General features: G+C 40.2%; 1 protein-coding gene across 1 annotated transcript in view; it reads left to right on the top strand.

Moving 5' to 3' along the window:
• The window catches only part of LOC136866642 (nose resistant to fluoxetine protein 6), a 695,618-nt gene that overhangs the window by 54,763 nt on the left and 617,858 nt on the right, over positions 1-22,997 (top strand). Inside the window, exon 2 of the mRNA XM_068226788.1 lies at positions 20,092-20,309. Within this exon, the coding sequence (XP_068082889.1) occupies positions 20,092-20,309 (218 nt within the window). The remainder of the gene's footprint in view (positions 1-20,091; positions 20,310-22,997) is intronic.

The following is a 22,997-nucleotide window of genomic DNA, read 5'->3' as shown; positions in this document are numbered from 1 at the left end:
AAATATGACAGGGGAAACCGGAGTACCCGGAGAAAAACCTGTGCCGCCTCCGCTTTGTCCAGCACAAATCTCGCATGGAGTGACATGGATTTGAGCTACAGAACCCACCGGTGAGAGGCTGGCGCGCTGCCAGTCATAGGTTCTTACAAGTGTCACAATCTACCCACTGACACTCAAGTTCCACTTAACGGTATGTTATGCCACTTAATCAGCGAATTCATAGACTTAGAAAGTGAAATGCACGAATGAAATACTGCGTAACATCTTCTTCTTGTTCTTCTTCTCTTTCTCCTTAATCTGTTTACCCTCCAGGGTCGGTTTTCCCCTCGAACTCAGCGAGGGATCCCACCCCTACCGCCTCAAGGGCAATGTCCTGGAGTTTAAGACTTTGGGTCGGGGATACAACTGGGGAGGATGACCAGTACCTCGCCCAGGTGCCCTCACCTGCTATGCTGAACAGGGGCCTTGTGGAAGGATGGGACGTTTGGATGGGACAGGCAAGGAAGAGGGAAGGAAGCGGCCGTGGCCTTCAGTTAGGTACCATCCCGGTATTTGCCTGGAGGAGAAGTGGGAAACCACGGAAAACCACTTCCAGGATGGCTGAGGTGGGAATCGAACCCACCTGTACTCAGTTGACCTCCCGAGTCTGAGTAGACCCCGTTCCAGCCCTCGTGCCACTTTTCAAATTTCGTGGCAGAGCCGGGAATCGAACCCGGACCTCTGGGGGTGACAGCTAATCACGCTAACCACTACACCACGGAGGCGGACGTGTGTAATATCACTCAAAGAAAATGAGAGTCCAGGTTTCGGTATTAGCACTTCCATATATTCGGAGATATGGCAGAATTTGAGACATGCCGGGCTGAGTGGCTCAGACGGTTGAGGCGCTGGCGTTATAACCCCAATTTGGCAGGTTCGATCCTGGCTCAGTCCGGTGGTATTTGAAGGTTCTCAAGTACGTCAGCCTCGTGTCGTTAGATTTACTGGCACGTAAAAGAACTCCTGCGGGACTAAATTTCGACACCTCGGCGTCTCGGAAAACCGTAAAAGAGTAGTTAGTGGGTCGTAAAGCAAATAACATTATTGTTATTATTATTAATTTAAGACATTTGAGAAAGTTGTACAATAATAGGATAACATGGATTAATTCTGGAAAGAGTTAAAATAACCAACACAAATTAGCCTGGAATTTAGGCTACTAAAGTTATATTTAGATGTCCATATTTCTTAAACAAATTATTTGTGACTCCACAAATTTAAATATAACTGAAAACTAACTGAAAAGCAGTTAACTCACTGTACACCAGTTGTAGTATAATAATTAACACAACGCAAACAATGCTCCAAAGTAAAAATCTCACTACACGTGATTGATGACGATTATAATGCACAGTATTTGTGAAAAACTCCACCAGTTCTCTAGTAAAATAAATCCAAATATGATTCTCGTCGTGATCGTAAACATTTTCAAGAACACTTCGTAAGCCGTAGTGTTAAGCACCGGAAATACTTAAGTTGTGTGTGAATTTGTATAATTATGATGATGCTGGATTTAGAATGTTAAACTAGTAGTATTTCTTTCCATGGAATTGCTTGTTGCACTCTAGTAGTAGTATTAGTATAGTAGTAATAGTAGTAGTAGTAGCAGCACTAGCAGTGTTCGGCTCCATAGCTAAATGGATTGCGTGCTGGTCTTTGGTCACAGAGGTCTCGGGTTCGATTCCCAGCAGGGTCTAGAATTTTAACAATCATTGGTTAATTTTACTGACACAGGGGCTGGATGTATGTGTCTTCATCATCATTTCATCCCCATCACGACGCGCAGGTCGCCTACGGGAGTCAAATCTCCTGGCGAACCGTACTTGTCCTCGGGCACTCCCGGCGCTAAAAGCCATACGCCATTTCATTTCGTTTCAGTAGTAGTAGATTGGTGATGATATTTTAACTTTACTTCACCATCCCACTACAGTATGTGATCAATGTCACCGGGATATTTCCCAATTGTGATGTATTTTGTAATAATAATAATCGCAATAACTTCCATAATGATTAATTATTCATTAACTGAGCTCAATTGTTATTCACTGACATATTAAGATATATTCTGTTTAATTTTATGGGTGGGGGAAAGTACCAGATGGACTCCTTTTCCAACATTATTTTCCAGGTATCAGTGATTCAGATCTCCTTGTTACAAGGCAACGACCCTGGAAAATGAGTCTCAAAAGCCGGCAAATTTTAAGAATTATTTATTTGTATATTTATGGCTCCCAAATTCCATTAATCATTATCAGTTTATATTTATTTAATAGAAAGATTTCAAGGCCAGCCTTTTAATATACTCCCATCTCTATAGTGCACTCTTTTACATTAAATGTTACTGTACGAAAACAATCGTGGGTACAATAATGAAAATTTCAACATAACTGGAGGATGAATACTCTAGTCAAATACAGTAGAGACAATATACGACACTCTGCGAGATATCGAGGGGCAGCGATTAGAGCTCTGTCTGGCGGAGTGACCTGAGAGTTACTGGTCTGTCATAAAAGTTTCTGGGGTTATTTATGCGTTTTCATTAAGTTGACATAAGTAAATAGTAGCGTGTGTCATTCCTTTATATCTCCTGTCAATATGAGTGGACCGGGCGAGTTGGCCGTGCGGTTAGGGGCGCGCAGCTGTGAGCTCGCATCCGGGAGATAGTGGGTTCGAACCCCACTGTCGGCAGCCCTGAAGATGGTTTTCCGTGGTTTCCCATTTTCACACCAGGAAAATGCTGGGGTTGTACCTTAATCAAGGCCACGGCCGCTTCCTTCCCATTCCCAGGCCGTTCCTGTCCCATCGTCGCCATAAGACCTCTCTGTGTGGGTGCGACGTAAAGCAAATTGAAAAAAAATGAGTGGAAAGATAAGTGCTGCGTTTGGCTGTAATAACTATGAAGTGCAGAAGGATTCGCGGTCTTTCTTCCGTTTCCCTCGTAACAAGATAATGTAAGTATAAATACTGTGTTTGCATATATATTATTCCAGTTACAAAGATATTTTTATAGAAGGCCTACTTCCTAAACTTCTGAACTGCGCGACCCATATTTTAACTGGCTTAAAATATAATAACCTTATTTTATTGTATTAGTGCAGCAGTTAACCTTCAATACTGATATGTTGTTGTAGGTGTGATCTGTGGGTTTTAATTTAATTCAGGAAAATGCTTATGCATATGTGTGTGGCTGGTTGTGTTCCAAGTTACCCCATTTGGAATGCCGCAATACGTTGTCAAGCACTGAAGAAAATGCGGGTGATTTAAAAAATGTGATGATGGTGCAAATTTGCTTTACCCTAATGTAACGGCAAGTATTGCTTATAGGGAAATTTTGAATGTTGTTGTGGCTAAACTTATAGATTTTCTTTCTGCTAGTAGGCTTCAAGTTAAAAGGAAAATTGCCCAGCTCTTAAATGTAAATTCATTGAATCATGTGTATAAAGAATGTGCCGATATTTTTATTGACAACTGTGCTAATGTGATGTACAATGCTTTTAAATGAGAGAAAAAAAGACAAATCTAGCTGTGAAAGTTTAGGCAGGTATGCTAAAGCTAAAAAGGTAATGCATAAATGAATGATCAAGCCCTTTCACAGTAGTCCATTTCACATCTTGATTATATATACAGTTTCAGTCTTTAAATAATAACCTGTTAAATAATTCTTCATTCATGTATCCAGAATTGCTTTAGCCACTTTGAAGTTAATATTTTAACAACACTTTCTTTCTAGACGTAATTTATTTATCCATTTCGGTATATACATTTCCAATGATATTTGAATTTAGCACGAATTTTCAGGTTACGCCACTAGGGGCGCCACTTACGAATTGTCTCCAATTTTAACAAGGCTAAATACGGAAATGTCGCGTATTGTCTCTACTGTATTTGCTGTAGTCCTATTAAAACAGCGTGCGGGCTCTGACAGCTCGCAGCACGTGGCGCCGTGTTGCCACATGCTACAACTACAATCAAAGCTTCCTGCTCTGTGCTAGGCGCTGCGGAAAATAATATCCGTGTATGGGGACCATGAAAGCGTTACAATATCATTAAATATCGCTGCTATTATTCGAAGGTGGCTCAGCAGTAACTTTATAAGCTCAATACTATCGTAAGGCATACTTATAATTCCCCTCCCTCACAGTCTATCTCCGGACGATCGATTTCATATTTAGGTACATTTCAGCAGCAGAATGGCACTAATGGCACTTTGACTGGCCTGCTTACCATTCTGGGTTCAAATTCTGGTGAAGCTGGGGGAAATATCTGAGAGATATGTTTATACGTAAAAAAGGAGGAAATCGTTCGGACACTGCCATAGGCTTCTGCACAATTTAAGATGCCGGCTGTAATTGAAACGTGCGTTGTGATAGGTAAAAATCCATCTTTCACCTTGTCGTTTCGAGTGCCTTTAAACTTGCGATCATTAGTTATGGGACTTCTTTTTATTGAAATCCGAAGCAAAAACTAAGTCATATGTATTCTAAGCATGGGTCGTGAATCATAATTTATAAAATCTCACATGCTTTGTCCAAAGTTCCAAAAATCGAAGCCCGTCCACCTTAATGAGAAGGAAGCAAAGAAGAAGAATAATGTATAAGTATTATTTTAATAAACCAAAAATAATCAACATCATAATTTCGAAGGTTGCTGGTAACACCTGTTATACTTCAATTCATATACTAATTTTTCAAGGCATTTTTTCAATTTTGCTGACTTGATGTTAGAACTGGAAAAATTGCATTACCAACTTTCTAGAAAAGTCTAAAAATACATTTTGTGAATATTATACGTACAATGTAAAATTTACACTGCACTAAAATGCCAGTCTTGATAATGATACACTTATTATTAGCACTTGTTAACACGAACACAATAGCACCTAAATATTTAGCTGATTTCATAACCACACTATACAGATAATGATATCCCTTAAAGCAGACACTGTTGTATAGCCCAGCGACATGTACTACAGTATACAAATTGGCAACGTGGAACTAGGAACAACCTAGTGACGGAGCTTTAAGACAGAGAGGGTAGGAAAAGGGAGAGAGCTTATCTAGCTGGGATTGGCGTGTACTGGTTGCCATAGTAACTGCCATCCCTTACTACCATGCTGGGAGATGTCAGAACAAGTAGCCTACGTTGTTTTAATAGCACTATAATAGTCCTTGAGGAACATCACACTTTCCACAGAACCACCGGATTTCACGCCGGACGTTGCTTTCCGCGCACACTCTGCACCGTGTAGTTGGGAAATTATCTGATCTCACGCCTGGGAATTTATGAACTACATATTCTTTTATTTTCCCATTAAGTCGAAATGGCGGATCATTAGGCGGAGTTCGCTTAGGGGGCTGCACCGGTGGACTACACATAGATGCTGATGAGCCTACTGAAGACTGAGATGGGACCGGCGACACAGAAATATTCGCTGCTAGTGATCGTTCTTCATGTTCACTACCTTGTAAGAAGTTTCTACATGTTGTCTGCATGAATGTCAGGAAAGTTATTTTAGAGTTTGGATTGCCTTTTGGACAAGCCTGAATGCATTAAAAATGTACATTGCAAAATGTAGAAAAACATTTATTTCGGTCCCTTCACTGTTTTACGCATGAATGGATACATTGCTAATACTGTCATCTGTATCCACTCCGTGCATAAACTGATTATAATCAATAATGCTTAATGGTTTCATTTTTATTTCCCCAATCCTGTTCGGAACTTCAGCCCTTTCTGTAGAACGTACTTTTGAAACCACATTGTCCTTCCATGAACATAGCAGTACTTCATTGTCTCCATCAAAAGTAATTTCCCCTGTTTTCAAATTCTTCTGCCTTCCACTGAATTCCTAAGAAAGTCCCGTATTCTGCGTTATTGTCCCACATACAGCCGTTTCTTGTTCACGTAGTTCCTTGGCCAAGCCATTGTCCATGTACACGGTACACCTGTGGCAAAGGTCAAATATTGTGTCTCGGATGTTCATGCCACTTGCATCATAGATCATCAACTTATACGTGTACCCTGCAGGGGATTCACACACCATCCTTACCAAAATCCTGGACTGTAAACTCGGAAACGTGAGCGGCCCCTCCAAGCTAACATTCCTTCTTCAAGGAAGATTTTCTGATCCTGAGTGTACACAACTGAAAACTGATCTCTGAGTCTTTCGAGAATCGGCCTAATTTTGTGTAGCCTATCAGGATTACCCTCATAATGACTGCTGTCGCTAAAGTGCAAGAACAATAATATGTTTTCGAACCGGGTTAGTGCCATTGTTTTCAAAACAACCGGCAACCCGAAAATAGTGTCCCCTGTCAGTACATTTTCAGATCTGGTTTTTGAATTATTCCCGTTACAAACATTAGTCCTAAAAGCATTTTCGTCTCATTTACATCGACCGGTTTCCACGTCTGAAAAAACAGAATTTTTAGTGAATGGACGCGGTGGTGGACTAGTGACTTGTTCCGCGTAAAGTTTTGTCTGATGGCATATACAAGTATATTCAAGGAAATCGTCACTTACAAATAAATTGACGAAAGACATAATTTCGTTGCTATATTCTATGTCAACATTTAATCCTACCCGGCCAGTGAAATTGATTGCTGGCTGGCGATAAGACGGATGCAGTTCGTTTATAACGTGCTGAATTTCACTTTGCCCGGAGTCTAGTATATCCTCATCGGAATTACTCTCGCTATCACTGAAAACAGGAACGAGTTCATTACCAGAATCATCGTTCAGTAGTATGTCTTTAATTTCCTCACTTCAGATCCTGCCTTTGTAACTCGTTATGTTATCGCGACACAATAACTCACTTCACTACACACCCTTACGATTGGATTAGGTCTGTGTTTACTCAAAGCATTAAAAAAGAAAGAAAGCATTGCAATGTACCCTATGTTCCGGCAGATGGGGTGAGGGACTGTTCATTTATATGCCATCTATGGTTTTCAACAGGAACGACGACTTCTTACGAATTTAGCGCTAAATCCGTAGCGACGTTTACATCGCGCGACCTTAAAAGCCTTAACTCGGATATGGTCCCGCACATAGGCAGCTTTTATACACCTTAAGGTGTCTACGGTAGTGAATGTGTTGTGGCACAAGCATTTCTTACGTTTCACGTTGATCAATCAGCATAGACTGTGTTTTGGGCGTCTGTAGCAAACCTCATTGAATAAGTTTTGATAAACCGATTTTAGTCTGATCTATAGCATTTTGATTAGTTCAAGTTTTTTTTTAATTTCGTGTGGCTATTTCTAGCCGAGTGCAGCCCTTGTGAGGCAGACCCTCCGATGAGGGTGGGCGGCATCTGCCATGTGTAAGTAACTGCGTGTTATTGTGGTGGAGGATATTGTTATGTGTGGTGTGTGAGTTGCAGGGATGTTGGGGACAGCACAAGCGCCCATCCCCCGGGGCATTGGAATTAACCAATCAAGGTTAAAATCCCCTGCGACTATGTCATGGGCCGATATCTAAGTTTGTGATTTACGTTAAAGTCATTGTGGGTGATGACTGTAAGGAAAATGATGCTATACTGGCAGACGGCCCTAATCCAAATCACTGAAATTGATGACCCCATGACCATCCAAACTTCTAAGCTGAAGGCTGAACACAATTAAGTTAAAGTAGTTGATAACCAAGGTTTCCACATTAATTCTTCATCACAGCATATCTGATGCTCAACAAATCAAAATAACAACAACAACAAACGCTCACAACACTTGTCGCAGTAACGTCCCTTGCCATCGGATATGTCCCCTTAAACGTTGCGATAATAAGTTGACATTTCTCACCAAATAAAACTAAGTTTTCCAAAATACATTTTCAAGTTAGTCACTTAGTTTTAATAATTCTGAAAATACGGTTCCACTGAATTTAATAAGTTAATAAATGAAGTATTCTGGAATCCTGATTAACAACAAATTTATCCATCCCGGACGAATGATTTCTTTAATCTCCCTAACTGTTTCGTTATATTCTTTGTTCTTGCTCGGACCTGTTTATCAGAAACATTCCTTTGACAAAAATATTGATCTGCTATAGTTTTATGCTCATACTTTTCTTCATCACCGCTGGAAAGCGGATACATTGTCATCACTACCGGGACCATTTATTTATTTATTTATTTATTTATTTATTTATTTATTTATTTATTTATTTATTTATTTATTTATTTATTTATTTATTTCATGATGTCACTCAACAAGTTTACATTATAACACTAATAATCATTGAGAAACTAGCTTGGATAATCGTATCTTACATCATATAATCGGCGAAAATGTACACACAACGCAAAATAAAACAACCCATGTCAAATCGCTTATAACGCCTACGGTTATCCCTTGGACTAATTCCGGCACCTCCTTCGATATGATTTCAAGTCTATAAGACACAAGTGTCGTATTGCACCTCACCTAACTCTAGGGTGGTTGGACTACTGCACACCATGTGCTCCAAAAGCTTGACCTAATATCACAAGAACCTACATTTGTGCCTTGGAAACCAACAACAACACAACACAATCATCCACCACAAACTCTACGGATTTACCGATATCGTGACATTCAAATAAAATAATCGCTAAACTTTGTACAACCCTCAACAATATCACTACCGATTCCCAAATTTTGGCATTCCTGAAAATGGTTATTTCCAGCCTAACGTAGCATCGTGTCATTTCCGTCGCTTCGGTAATGAATTCAAGCCTCTACTAAAACAACTCTCTTCTAAAATAATCAAATATAATTCCAAACATTTACTACATATGACAAATTTCAGTTACAGTTTCTTTCTAACAATAAACTGATTCGACCGCCCATCAGCTGGCCTGATAATGGGAACACGATCCTACCTCGCTATCACTTAAAAAAACACACATGTTATCTTGACCTGCATCAAACGAAAACCTCGCCTTGTTGGCAATTCGCATGAAATACAATTATTGACCCACGTAAGTTGTGCGAAGGGATTTAATTTAGAACGTCACTTGAAATAGTCTTGTCCATCAAGGTCCTACGGTTACACGTGGAATCCGAAATATGGAACGACCCTATTCCCATATCATTAAATTACACAAAATAAATCTTCGGGTACCCTATAATGAAAATCCCGGCAACATTATAAGATTTCAACAACCTGATCCACATTCCTTCCCATCTTCGCAAGACTTATACCACTTGCTATCACAAATTCTGTACACGACAATAATATGGAATATCTGTCTTGGGTGACACACTATGCTGTTACATAAAACATTCTGTGACAAACTAGTCATCTCTCCTCGCATATATGAGTTTGACAACACAATATTTCCAAATCGAAACTCACAACTTGACTTACAAAAATGTTTACCGTTATTATCCTCTCATCAATTCTACACAGATTTTAACCGACTTTTGGAATAGCACTCCCCTTTAACAAACCATACCAGTCTCCCCTCATAAATTCACTTAACAAAATTTACAGCGCCGAACACACGACGGTGTGCCTTCCGCAACAACTGACACTCCACCATTATCGTGCACTCGCTCTAAATGGTAAACCACGGATTGCAAATATAGGAATTTCATCTTTACACTGAACAGAATCTTATGATAAATTAATATCTTAACTTTGAAAAAAAATATAGAAAATAAAATTACGGAAATGATACTTTGGTCTAGAGATTATATTCCTTTTACAACCATCAAATCTAAAACTATACAACATTTCCCACGCTAGTTTCGCGACTTTCCGATTATCCAAGAAACATTAAGAAACGACATTTTGTCGTATTCCTCTGACATTTTCACGAAATAAAAGGGTGACAAAAATGCGTCACATCATAAAATAAATAAAATGTACTTTATAACTGTTACGGGGTTACCCATCGAGCAGAAAGAGGTTAAAGAAGGTGCCGGGGTGAATGGGTCTATCTACAATATCACAAATTGAATTAAAATGATAAAAGGTTATATTTTTCTTTTAGAACTTCAAATGTAACAATTTTTTACTGAGTGAACATAATATATATCAGGTACAAAAGCAATCTTGAAACAAGACTAGGAAAATCGAAAATTCAGAACTTTAACAATTTTGGGCTTCAAGCCCGTAGTTTACAATGTCAGAGATACCGGATCCAGTTTACAAAACCTTTGATTCAAACTAAGGAATCATTTATCCAAGGGCAGAAATCCCCTTTTTCAAGAGTACTTGCTCCCTCAAATACAATGTCAAGTCTTACAGAGGCACCCTTCACAATTACAAAACTTGGAAAGAGCTAACAGGCTCTCCGTTTCTTCCAGCCTACTCAAGGCAACATTAAAAATCTTACACCCTCCGGCCTTCCATGGCCGAACTTACAAATTGACACAGGGGTATCTCGTATCCAACCTATAGGACCTTTGCGACAAAGAACAGGTTAAATAAACAGCCCGAACACAAACTGAATTGAGGCGTACACAGCACTCCCAGATAATGAAAAATAAAAACCTACAGGGCTCTCGATCGATGAAACAGGGGTAATCCCAAGCTACTTGAGGTGGCACGCATGGAAATAACTGTAATACATTATAAATGGTTGCTAAATCGCAGACAACTCAAATCAAGATGAAGGGGAGCTCGAGAGGGTAACTCACTCTCTATCACCGATTTACAGTTAAAGATTTTATGAAATTTTTACATTAGCCGAAAGAAAAGTTACATTTTAGAAAATGTTACATAGTAAAGATTCGGACCTTCCCCTCGTAATAATTTGCGGCTACAGGAAGAAAGATGGAATTATGTGGCCATTACCTTGTACATGTTCTAGCTGCCGACGAAAGAGGCCGCCCGCCTCCTGCTTAAACACACACACTCAGATAGACGACGATCAATTGTCCAAGTAACGTGAAAATCTGCAGTTTATAAACCCTTAGGGAAGGTTTTAGAGCATTCCAGATTAATCAGGACACACACCCTTAAATTTTATTGGTTAACACAAAGAGAACAAATGCGGGATTGGTTGAAAATTAATTACAAAAATTCCTGATTGGCTAGATTCAAAACTGGCGGAAAGAAAAGGAAGTATTGCCAACCCAAAAATAAATAAACATAGATCAGTTATGGAAAACCTAGGAATACAAAACTTCTTTAAGTTATAAGTTCTTACACATTGCACCAGGGTACATGATCATAGTTTTTGGTAGTGTCATCTATGGAAGAATGTCCAAACTTCTTGATGAATGGCAAACAAAACAGGAGAAATTCACTCAGTTTAGGAAACTTCACAACAAAACACTTACTTAATTTTCCAGTGGTGACATCTTCTTATTAAAGTTCTAAGTTCCTGCTGTAGTAGTTTCCACTTTTGTTTGATAGAGGAGTTCATTAAGGCGCTTATTTTGATTTCGCGGCGTTGAGATGTACTTCCAGGTACAGACTTCCCCCAAAAAATGTCCTTCCTTGGGGTGACAGAGATGAATTTTGAGAACATATTTCCAATTGAGGAGAAAAATTTCTAAGTTTTTTAGTTGATTTGTAGACAATTTGTAGATTAAAATTTAGAGTGTCCTTGTGGTCGTAGAAGTTCATTACATGCTGATTAGATTAGACGGCAAGACCTGCCGCCCCTGGCGATACCCAGTTGAGGTCGCCCGGACCCCCCAGGTACCCGCAGATACCACCCCTCCCGCTGCTATGAGAGAGGTAGTCGTGGTGATGGTGGCCGCAGATTAGACGTATATGTGCAGTCCCCAGATGTGTTGGTGGTAGCGTTACCGCACTTCAGCCTTTGCCGGGAAGATGTACTCCGGCGCGCCGTTCACAAGAAGTCTTCACTGGATAGGAGTGCGCCCTTACCCCGTTCTAGTTTATCTCTCCGGATGTTGCTGCATGGCGCTGATGGCTGAGGGGGCACTGAAACAGTAACATATAGGCGACAGAGAAGTGTTGTTGCTTGAGATTGGAGAGTACGGTCTTTATTGGTAATGCAGAGGGGCGGGCGGCGTGGAAAGTGATTGAGTGCCAATAGTGCGTGGATGCAGGGGACGGGGGCTTGGTAATGGCCACCAAGGAATTGACAGCAGGAAAACCAGAGGGGAAGATCTTACATAGTAGGTCATATACAGAAATTAATAAAACAGTTGGGGCAGAAGGCCTCGTCCTAAAGAAATATAACCTTCAAACTCATGCTAAATGTGGATGGCAAAGTTAACAATGAAATTAAACAGGTTTCACCCGGGGAAACTCTGAAGATCCTCACTGTGGCTGGATTGCTTACCAATAATGCAACAGGAGTCAAAAATCTACAATAATGCACGGCCCATGAAATCTTGAGGCAAGCTTGCCCGCGGGAACAAAACTTCTAACAATGACTTGATCTCCGACTTTTACATTGGTGGGCCTCCTTCCAAGATCATATCTTTCCCTAACCTTTTCATGAGAAACTTTCAGGTTGTGCTAAGCCTCTTTCCATAGATCTCTAATATTATCGGGTTCTATTCTCCCTGGTAAAATATCATTAATTGTCCAAAGATTAGAGAGCGGCGTGTTAGGAACAAATTTAAACATAAGAGAATATGGAGTTAACTTATGGGACTCATGAACCGCCGAATTTAAAGCACAGACCAACCAATGCAGGGACGTATCCCACCTGGAATGATCTTCATGATGAAACGCAATTAGAGCAGATCTAAGATTACGATTGACCAGCTCAGCCAGAGATGGTTGAGGATAATACGCCGATTAGTTACATGTGATATAGACAGGTAAAAACAGAATTTACGGATGAGGTTGGATGTAAAGGCTTTACCATTATCGGAAACTATATATTGAGAGGGACCAAAAGAAGCAAAGATGGTATTTAAACAAGAAATGGTGGACTGAGCGGTTGCCAGCTTAGTCGGAAATATCCAGTAAAATCTCGTGAAACCATATAAACACACTAGAATGAATTGGTTGGCGTTCCCCTTTGATTGGGGCAAGGGTCCGACGTAGTCTATATAGAGGCGTTCCATGGGGCGCGATGCTTGGTGAGATGATAATAGACCTCACTTGGTGGACAAGGTGGCTTTACTAAGCAAACAAGATTTACAAGCTTTTACCAATTCTCGAATTTTGCCGTCCATAGCTTTCCAAATGAACATTTCTCGGATCCTTTCCCGAGTTTTGAAGATGCCTAAATGCACCCCTAATTGGGTCTCATGATAATACTTGAAGATCATAGGCACAAGAACATTTGGAACCCCTACTTTCATCTTTTGGTCATGCCTCGACGGGCAACACTAAACCTCGTTCCTCAATACATAAGGGACGACATGTTCCCCAGAAGAAAGGGTCTGAATAATAGGGGCCAGCACAAGATCTTCACGTTGATATTTTTCAATGTCCCGAAACAACATGGGGCATCAGTTAGAATGGCATTAACACACGAAGGTATGAACACGGGAAGAGAAGAACTATCTTCCTATTCGGTGGTCTCCACATTATGAGAAAACATGCGGCTTAGTCTATCCGCAACAACATGTTTAGATCCTCGGATATGTCTTACATCAAACTGTAATGCAGAAATTTCTGATAGCCCAGCGGCGTATACGCCTAGTACGACGCGGCCTAGCTAATACCCAACTTAAGGCTTGATTGTCTGTTTCCAGGTCGAACTTAACATGTTCCAGATAGAGTCGGAACTTCGCTAGTGCAAATAAAGCAGCCTAACCCTCAAGTTCATAGATGGAATATTTGGCCTCTTGGGCCGATTATGTCCTAGACGCATAGGCGATGGGCCGCCTTCCGAGTTCAGTTTCCTGAAGAAGCACAGCAGCCACCGCCGATGACGAGGCGTCGGTTTGAACGATGGATTTCTTCGAAAAAGCAGGCATAGCAAGGACACGGTTATTGCAGAGTGCTAATTTCAGGTCTTGAAAAGCAGCTTGTTGGGACGGTCCCCACTCAAATTTGACGCCTTTCCTACGAAAATAGTTCAAGGGCGCCGCTCTGTTAGCGAAGTTAGGAATAAATTTCCTGAAGAAATTCACCATGCCTATGAACCTGGCGATGCCTTTGATGTCCTTAGGAGGTTTGAAATCACGAATGGCCTGTGTTCTGGAATGATCGGTAGAAACACCATCGGGCGACACAATATCCCCTAGGAATGACATGGAAGGTTTAGCAAAAGCTACCTTAGATAACTTGACAGTCAACCCGGCCTTACGAAGGCGATTGAGTACCTCCTTTAGATGATCAAGGTGTTCTTCAAAGGTGTCAGAAAATATGATGACATCATCAAGATAGTGATACAAGTATTCAAACTTGATGTCGGAAAATACCCTTTCTAGCAGTCTTGTGAGCACAGCTGCTCCCCTGGGGAGCCCGAAAGGCACGCGGTTGTACTCATACAAGTTCCAGTCCGTGGCAGAAGCTGTTAGATGTTTCGATTCTTCAGCTAGAGGTATTTAGTTGTACGCCTGCTTGAGATCAAGGATGGAAAAGAACTTAGCTTTCCGAAACCATGAAAAATAAGAGTGAAGGTCGGGAAGAGGCACACATTGTAACACCACCTTCCGATTTAAATCCCTATAGTCAATCACAGGCCTCAAGGCACCTTGAGGTTTCGGCCGACTTAGAGCGTCGGATAATTCCGTCCTTTAACATCTGATCGATGATCTCTTTAAGAGTCTTCATTTTGGGTGGAGACAGCCTGTAAGGTGGAAATCTAACTGGGATCTAATCCGTAACCTCAATCTTGTACTCGATAAGGTCAGTAACACCAAGAGTATCGGAAAATACATCGGAAAAGACTGACACAATTTACGAATACTTTCAGCCTGCTCCTCAGGAAAATGTCTAAGGTCTAACAACATCCCATCCTGGGTAGACGAAACAGATGAACATGACACAGAGTTACATTTTAGCAAAGGATTTTACAATTATTAGCAAATTTGAAGGTGCACGACTTGCTCTGAATGTCGAGCACCGGACCAGTATGAGACATGAAATCCGGATGGGGCAAGACAAGAGCTTAGCCACAAACAATTTTATTTTCCAAGTGAATTTAGAAATACGAATTTTGGCAAAGATGAAGCCTAAAATTTCTAATGGAGAGGAATTGGCCGAAACACATTGGACTGAAGACGAACAATATTCAGGAAACTTACAGACAGACTTTAATTTGGAGTACCATTCGGCGGAAATAATAGAACAAACACTCCCAGAGTCTAATAGAGCAGTAACGGGTTCACTACTCAATACAATTTTAAGAAATGGTACCATTGCGGGGGTCTCCGCCGCAATCCTGGGGCATTCTTTAGGACCTTGCAATGATAGGTTAGAAGAACTTTTACCCGTGCCGGAGCTTTCGGTGGGTTTAACGGGGGCTGAGCCTTGGGAAGATGAACTTGCTGACTCAGCCAATGATACTAGTCACTTTCGATTATTAGAGTTCGTGGAGGAAGAATGGAAGAATGTCCAAACTTCTTGATGAATGGCAAACGAAACAAGGAGAACTTCACTCAATTTAGGAAACTTCACAACAGAACAATTACTTAATTTTCCAGTGGTGACATCTTCTGATTCAAGTTAAAGTTCCTGTTGTAGTAGTTTCCACTTTGTTCGTTAGAGGAGTTCATTAAGGTGCTTATTCTGAATTCGTGGCGTTGAGGTGTACCTCCCAGTACAATAACAAATGTAATTTACATACCTGGAAGTCGTACGTGGTTTCACATCTTAAGAGGTTCACGAGCCTCTCTAATTCTTTTTCTATCCATCTCGATAGTTAATGGCTTTACAAACGTATTCTTACTTTCGTTTGTTTTTAACCACATTCACCTGAAAATAATGACTTAAACAAAAAGAGGTCCTTCACACGTTCCCTTCTTCGCGAACACGCAATAAACTTTAATTAATGATATTACCTAATTTAATTGCAGGACTAAGGCATTATACTGACCGTCTGTTGCCAGGACATGAATTTACATGACGGTTCCACATGGGAATACCGTTACTTTACTTGACAATCTCTCTCCACTCGGTGATGACGTTAGATAGCCACCTTTGGCCAAACTGCCTTCCCTTCGGGGGACTTAGCCTACACAACCGATTTTAATGCCAGTCTGAGTGACGAGCGGTCGCTTCATATTCACTGAAAACAATGTGGGATTGCAAAATGGCGTATCGTTCTTTTACAACATTTACTCCCACTTCCATGCCATCTGCATATACCACCAAAAATTTACAGACACTTTTTCCATCCCATAGAAATTTAATTATGGCTTATCACGACATAAAACGTAGTTGCTTAGTTTAGTAGCGGGGTTTATTAAAAGCATTTAAGGTTTTCTCTTAACCAACTGAGTTGTTAAATTACCTCATAAGCTAGACCATATATTTTGGTCGATGTGACAGAGTTCAAACGAGCAGGCGCGCCTTTCCATAATTTTCCTTCTGTAATTTCTTCGTCACTTCTTCTTAAAATGTACTTTTACTAGAAAAATAGTTCCTTCAAGCTATCTCCACATTCTACAAGTGTTGGTGACGTAATTTATCTAGCATTAGATTGAGAATCACCACCTGTTTTCACGTTCCGTCTCTAGTGAAAGATAAAGAATGCAGCTAGAGCTCATGACTTGTAACTTATATGGGAACATATGTAATGAATTTAGGACTCTGGCTCCTTATGACTCAAAGGTCATTGGTCCAATATGAAGGTTTTAGGTAACTGGCATATTAAATTTCTCAAACTATCACTCTGAAACGCATAACTGTTTGGAATAGAGGCATTACAAATAGAGACGTGTGGTGTTGAATTTACTACAACTTCTACTGCTTACAATTCAATGGTTAAAGGGAGCCTATTTCTCATTGTTATAGTTTAGATTTGTGCCACACCAAGGTCTCCTTGGGTCGCACCATTCTATTATCGCATTCTTTGGCGGTGTCAATGACAACTAGTCTGTATAGTCCGCACACTTTATGTTGGTGCATTTGTGTACGGGGGTGAGGAGTAAGGAGGGAGGTGTCCCGGTATCGATACTGCTGCCAACCGAAGGAAAATGAAATCTGAATTGAATCGAGAATATGATCGATCGATACGAAGTTTCTAAACCGTTATCATCTTAAGCCAACAACTATGTCACATACACATTATATAACATTATAAAACATTTCTCGATGCGAATCTTGTTCCTAGCATGAATTCTATACTTTGGATTTGTTGTGTAAACAACAACAGTACTAGTACGTAAAGTGTACGCCAGATGTCACACAACGATGCTTAAGCGATTCATAGTTTGTGTTTCAAAGGTTGCCAGTACGAATCTCGAAGATCGCCGAGGTCGACCGATTCAGCACTAGGGTGTAAATGCACCAACATAAAGTGTGCGGATAATACAATGTTCTCTAATGTGACGTAACATTCTCTGACATCTGAAATTGTCAAAGCATTTCTCTCTCTCGATTGGTTATTTTCTTGCCTCTCTTGAAGAGGCAACAATGTATGGTATGGTAAGGATTGAGACGTTGGATCGCAGCTTGAAAATGAACGAATTTAAATGGTATTTTGTGTGGAATTACTCTCCGTCCTGCAGGACTCCCTGCCTTCAGTCAATATTGATTATTATATAGAGCCTACGGGTTATGCTCTTCAAAATATAAGGTTTTTATTACACTTTGGGGTCTGTCATAGTTATTCTGATCTTGTGTTTTGATTTTCTGTTCTACAGACTTGTATGTATTTCACTCAACTGCGAGCTATATATACTGGTTTACGTTTCATTAATTTTGTGTGATTTTGTTCTATACGTGAGAACGGAAGGTGATACCGGTCTGTGTAATTGGTGTGTATGCATATGGCTTCGATTTGAGACCCTTGATTATTTTCCTTGGAACCTTTGGCAGGCTGAGCTTGGTCAATATTGTTTCGTTTGACGCTAATGCTGTTCATTTCATGTTGGGTGAGTTAAGGTGATATGAATTTGACATGTGGCGTGAATTGTGCGTGATGGTTATTACTGTGACTGGATGAGCCTGGGCTATTTTGCGGGGATCCAATGTCAGGGTCTGGGATTTTGTTCAAGCTCAGGTGCCTGTGGTCTTGCCTGTCATGCTGTACGGGCGTGCTCGTATCGTGTCTTGAAACTGGGTTTGTTTCGCCACGGTCTCTATGTTGTGTGTGCGTGTATGTTTGTTTGGATTGTTTTTGGAGATTTGTGTTATTTTCCGTCTTGACGGGTGCTACTTTAGCTCCACAGTTACTCCCTTGTTTGCATTTGCTCTCGGCTTTAATTACCTGATTAGTCGTTTATTTTGAAGATTTTTCCTTTCTGTTTAGATGTATCATGGTTAAAAATGCTTGTTGATCTCAGTAAGTATGGCAACCTGTCATCCTCCTTGCTTTTGTTTTTGTGTTATCTACTGGTTTTGTACTTTCGTTTTGCTATCTGGACGTGTAGTCTTTATGGAGCCGATTGTTGTGGGGCACGATTTTGAAATGATGATGGTGTCCCAAGTTTAGCATTACGGTAGGTCCTTTTTGCGTGATTTCTATGAAAGAGATGTGTTCTTTCACGCGAGTCCAACTCTTTGTTACGGAGAAAGGAATGCTTTATGTTACGAACTAATTCGTAGTTCCGAGAAAGATTTAGTTTGAATGCTGATGTATTGAGCATACTTCGTAACGTTACTACAGCAACCTTATTGATGATTTTAAAACGATGTGTATGGTCAGAGGAAAGATGATTGCGTGTATAATATTTTCTGGGACTGTTTGTGTAAGTAAGTTGTTCTCTGCATCCCCTGTTTCTTTTGTTCTTTATTCATTTGCATTTGATTTTTGTTAATAAAACTTTTCATTTGATTCCTTCTTTCACTGGGGTTCATGCCTCTACTATCTCCTTCCTGTAATTCTGAGAGGCACGGGTTCACTTCCAAGCAGTTTCTGGCCTGTTCCGACCGAGACCACGGAGGTGAGGTAAACGGGTGAGTATATATATGTATGTCTCATGTTTGTCCGTGCGTGCACGGTGGAGATTTCACGTAATTTGTTACTCCGCCACTTTCGTGACGTGCATTCATTCTATTTTTATGATGCTCATTGAACTGTTTGAAACTGGAAATGAAGTTATCTCGAAAATTTGTTTCTTGTATACAACCTAGGACACAATAACGGTTTTTTTCGGGGAGGGGCGGGCCAGTTAGAAGGTAACACCTTCTCTCTGGCCAGGAGATTCAGCGGGTTTGGAGATTAGAAGGAGTTAGGAGGTGGGTGGGAAGGTTTGAATCGGTGAAGGAGCTGGGTGGGGGTTTTGGCGTCTTGGCTAAATTCTTTATTGATTTTCCAAATTGTACAATTTACAATTACCAGATTTAACTATCTTGTAGACAAATGACTTCAGGTTGGTGTTAACTTTTAGGAGCTGTAAATTTTCAAGCTGCGCTCGAAAAGATTTAATGTTCCACTGAAGTATTGTGGACGCCATTAAGATGACGAAAAGGTGTGGTACTGCTGCAGCCACTACTGAAGGGGGGCGGTGTCGTCACTGATATAATCTGTTATTGAAGTGTTATCAGTCGATCAATCGGACATGCTCGATACCCCGTAATTTAAAGTGATGGTGGGCTGAACTGTGTTTGTATCATCTATAACTAACAATTGCCGGCTATACCCGTGACGACCAATACCTACAAAACTGATCAATATACAAATGCATTATAATGTCATATGTATTTATGAAATATTTAAAGCTATGCAGTGACAGTACCATCCTATACAACCAGCAGCTCCGTTTTAGGCACTACGTTATAAAATAACTTCAACTCGCACAGTTCGTTTTTCCCACTCTCAAAGTTTCGAACATATGTTTTCAAAGCTGCACCTAGAATCTTCAGCAAATTTTCAGTTTCTCCAAGTTTATCATGAGCCAAATTCGATGATTTACCGAGTTCATCCTCTGCTATTTTATTAGATTTCTTGACGGGTATGTGCGCATGCCCATCTCCTCCGAATATCTGGTAGAGGTTTCCACTACTTTACTTCCAGCCCTCGTAACCTTCATTTGATATATTATAATTTCCACAAACATGTGGTTTATATTCCAGTGGTGGACGCTACTGCCAAGTTCCCGGTTGGAATACTGCAAGGTAACCTGCGCCAGTTAGGAGATTTCGACGAGTGTGTGACGGCGAGTGGAGACGGAATTCGAGGGCAGTATTGCTTGGCCAACCTACAAGCCACTCCTCGAGGCCCTGAATGGGAGAGAGTGCTTCACAGAGCCACAGCAGGTCGTCGTCATCTGGAGAAAACTAGAGGCAGAACGGTTCGTATTGAATAATGCATTTAACTAGCTTAATAATTTTGGGCAGGGGCTACTAAATATTGGCTCATAAAAGGACCAAAAATTTAAAACGAGATTCGGGCATACGACGACAATATTTTATTTCATTCCGCGGAGGCTCTTAACTACCATGTGCGGTTTTGAAAGTATTCATAGACATAATAGTACAGTATACGGTTAAGCACTCAAACAAAGTAAAATGTCTATTGAAATAAAATGTGTGGTGACGCATCTTAACGCACTGTACTCACGCTGAAGCAAATCCCATCGGTAGTAATTTTGTTTCGATACCAAAATTACTGTCACTAAAATATTAATTACTTACCAGTGACAATAATCACATGTGGAAACAGCACAATCCCTCCCATATTATGGGTAAAATCTAAAGACCAGGATATAATTTTTATAATTATACTTCAGCACTCTTACCCATGTTTCATGAAATGAGAAACACGAATTAAAAACAAAATAAATGTAATATATATAGCAAGTAACATTAGATAAATTAAAATGAGAAAATTATTTGTGTCTATGAATAGCATGGATTGATTCCGCAACTATTTTTCTACATTGTAGAGTTTAATTCATATTCGTAAAATACATATTTATAATTATAACTCAGCTTTTCAATGATTGAAACAGGATTCCCAATATGGGGTGAACCGGGCGAGTTGGCCGTGCGCGTAGAGGCGCGCGGCTGTGAGCTTGCATCCGGGAGATAGTAGGTTCGAATCCCACTATCGACAGCCCTGAAAATGGTTTTCCGTGGTTTCCCATTTTCACACCAGGCAAATGCTGGGGCTGTACCTTAATTAAGGCCACGGCCGCTTCCTTCCAACTCCTAGGCTGGTTTGAGGAATTTCTTTATTACAATCTATAATCTTGACCATAATTGCCACCAATGGTCCATATGAATTAAATCACTGTTTAAGCTATTTTAAGGTGCGCCTGGTCAATACGTAAATATTTATGTATTGATTTATTAGTAAATATACTAGACTATTTTATTTTTACTTTTTTTAACTTTATTTATATATTTATGTACTAGTAAATATACTAGACTCTGAACTGTACTGGACCTTTAAACTACTATCAGTGAAATTTCAGCGTTGTAAAAACATAGTCTGCTTTCTTAGACTTTGTCAAAACACTTTTTCTCTTACAATAATTTTTCAGCATGATGTTTCCTACACACAACTGGGCCTGACGAGAAGTCACGGCAGCTTGTAGGTACGGCACGAGAAACACGTACTACGCTCTTAGCTGCAAACATTAGTCGTGTCAGACAACGCGGGCCCTCTGAATCAGTGCATATTCATTATCAAACTGTTCTTTATGTAGTACATTTAGTATATATATATATAACTAAAGCAGAATATTGCTCTACTACTTTTAAACTCCACGGCAACATCTCAGTTTGCATGAATTACCACGGACGGAACAGATGGTTATTTTCAGGCCTTGAGACTTGAGATAGGCACGTGCGTGACAGCCATGCTTACCTCGTAACCACGTGACTTCTCCTCACACCACCGTAGTATTCTTGGGTTTGTGCATTCTTGCAAGAGTCTTTCTCCCACAACAATTCCTCAGAATTAATCACTTTTATGATGATGTTACACACAATCAATCAATCAATCAATCAATCAATCAATCAATCAATCAATCAATCAATCAATCAATACTGATCTGCATTTAGGGCAGTCGCCCAGGTGGCAGATTCCCTATCTCTTGTTTTCCTAGCCTTTTCTTAAATGTTTTCAAAGAAATTGGAAATTTATTGAACATCTCCCTTGGTAAGTTATTCCAATCCCTAACTCCCCTTCCTATAAATGAATATTTGCCCCCAATTTGTCGTCTTGAATTCCAACTTTATAATCATATTGTGATCTTTCCTCCTTTTAATGACGTCACTCAAACCTATTCGTCTACTAATGTCATTCCACGCCATTTCTCCGCTGACAGGTCGGAACATACCACTTAGTCATGCAGCTCGTCTCTTTTCTCCCAGGTCTTCCCAGCCCAAACTTTGCAATATTTTTATACGCTACTCTTTTATCGGAAATCACCCAGAACAAATCGAGCTGCTTTTCTTTGGATATTTTCCAGTTCTTGAATCAGGTAATCCTGGTGAGGGTCCCATACACTGGAACCATACTCTAGTTAGGGTCTTGCTAGAGACTTATATGCACTCTCCTTTACATTCTTACTACAAATCCTAAACACCCTCATAACCATGTGCAGAGATCTGGACCCTTTATTTACAATCCCATTTATGTGAATACCCCAATGAAGATCTTTCCTTATATTAACACCTAGATACTTACAATGATCCCCAAAAGGAACTTTCACCCCATCAACGCAGTAATTAAAACTGAAAGGACTTTTCCTATTTGTGAAACTCACAACCTGACTATGAACCCCATTTATCAACATACCGTTGCCTGCTGTCCATCTCACAACATTATCGAGGTCACGTTGCAGTTGCTCACAATCTTGTAACTTATTTATTACTCTATACAGAATGACATCATCTGCAAAATGCCTTACCTCTGATTCCACTTCTTTACTCATACAACTTATATATATATAAGAAAACATAAAGGTACAATAATACTGCCCTGAGGAATTCCCTTCTTAATTATTACAGGGTTAGGTAAAGCTTCGCCT

The sequence above is a fragment of the Anabrus simplex genome, chromosome 3, assembly GCF_040414725.1.
Source record: "Anabrus simplex isolate iqAnaSimp1 chromosome 3, ASM4041472v1, whole genome shotgun sequence".
NCBI lineage: Eukaryota > Metazoa > Arthropoda > Insecta > Orthoptera > Tettigoniidae > Anabrus > Anabrus simplex.
This window is presented reverse-complemented; position numbering and strand designations above follow the sequence as displayed.